This window comes from Orycteropus afer, unplaced genomic scaffold (genome assembly GCF_000298275.1).
Source record: "Orycteropus afer afer isolate SDZICR_OR568_19922 unplaced genomic scaffold, OryAfe1.0 scaffold00021, whole genome shotgun sequence".
Taxonomy (NCBI): domain Eukaryota; kingdom Metazoa; phylum Chordata; class Mammalia; order Tubulidentata; family Orycteropodidae; genus Orycteropus; species Orycteropus afer.
This window is the reverse complement of record NW_006921608.1, coordinates 8,045,590-8,046,465: the sequence shown is the minus strand read 5'-3', so window position 1 is coordinate 8,046,465 and position 876 is coordinate 8,045,590. Positions and strand designations below refer to the sequence as shown.

General features: G+C 40.5%; 1 protein-coding gene across 1 annotated transcript in view; it reads left to right on the top strand.

The window, feature by feature from the left end:
• The window catches only part of LOC103191977 (dendrocyte expressed seven transmembrane protein), a 12,809-nt gene extending 12,259 nt beyond the window's left edge, over positions 1-550 (top strand). Inside the window, exon 2 of the mRNA XM_007934881.1 lies at positions 476-550. Coding sequence (XP_007933072.1) covers positions 476-550 — 75 coding nt within the window. The remainder of the gene's footprint in view (positions 1-475) is intronic.
• Positions 551-876: the final 326 nt, after the last annotated feature.

Sequence of the window (876 nt, the reverse complement as noted above, 5' to 3'; positions counted from 1 at the left end):
CTGCAGTGTAAGATTCATTTGCATGTTCATGAACAAGAATCATTTGCATTGTTGCTCTCAGTTACCAACCACTTAAACCAAAAAAAAAACCAATCCCACTGCCATCAAGTTGATTGTGACTCATAGCAACCTCCATTGGGTTTCTGGGGTGGTAAATCCTTATGGAAGTAGATTGCCCTGTCTTCCTTTCTCCAAGTGGTTGGTGAGTTTGAACTGCCAGCCTTCTGGTTAGCTGTAAAGTGCCTTAGGCACTGTACCACCAGAGCTCCCACAGAATTGGAAAATAGCTCAAAAATAATGAAAGGCCTAGGTGGCCCAGAAGGATAAACTAGACAGGACACCCAGTAATCTTTTGGGCCCATTTAAAAGTCTTGAATTTTTTCCCTGACACCAGTAACCTTACAATGAAAGGTTTATGTCAGAGGCATTGTAAGTGACTCTAATTCACCTTCAGTTGATCTTTTTGTCTCTTTAGATTCATTTCTGGCTTCCAGTCCTGAAAATGATGAAGAAGAAACAAATCAACATTGCAAGTGAAGACAAACCATGAGAGACCCCAAGTAGCTCCTCAGTCACACTACACCAGCAATTCTCCTCAGGTGTATTGATAGTGGTCACTATTCATGTCCAATAACAGAGAATGATGTTACATGTCTCTGACAGAGGCTTGAGTTTGCAAGGCTACTTTGCATCACTTGTATATTCTCTGAACTGCTTTTCTCCATGAGGCCAAGGGGCTTCCAGGTAAATGGTTATGTAGTTTGTCATCCAACCAAGACCTATCATCTGGACTATATCACAGTGCAACAATACAATAACTAAGTTCCTTGGAAATAAGTCTCAGCATAGAACAATGCTTAAAGGAAAAAAAAAAAA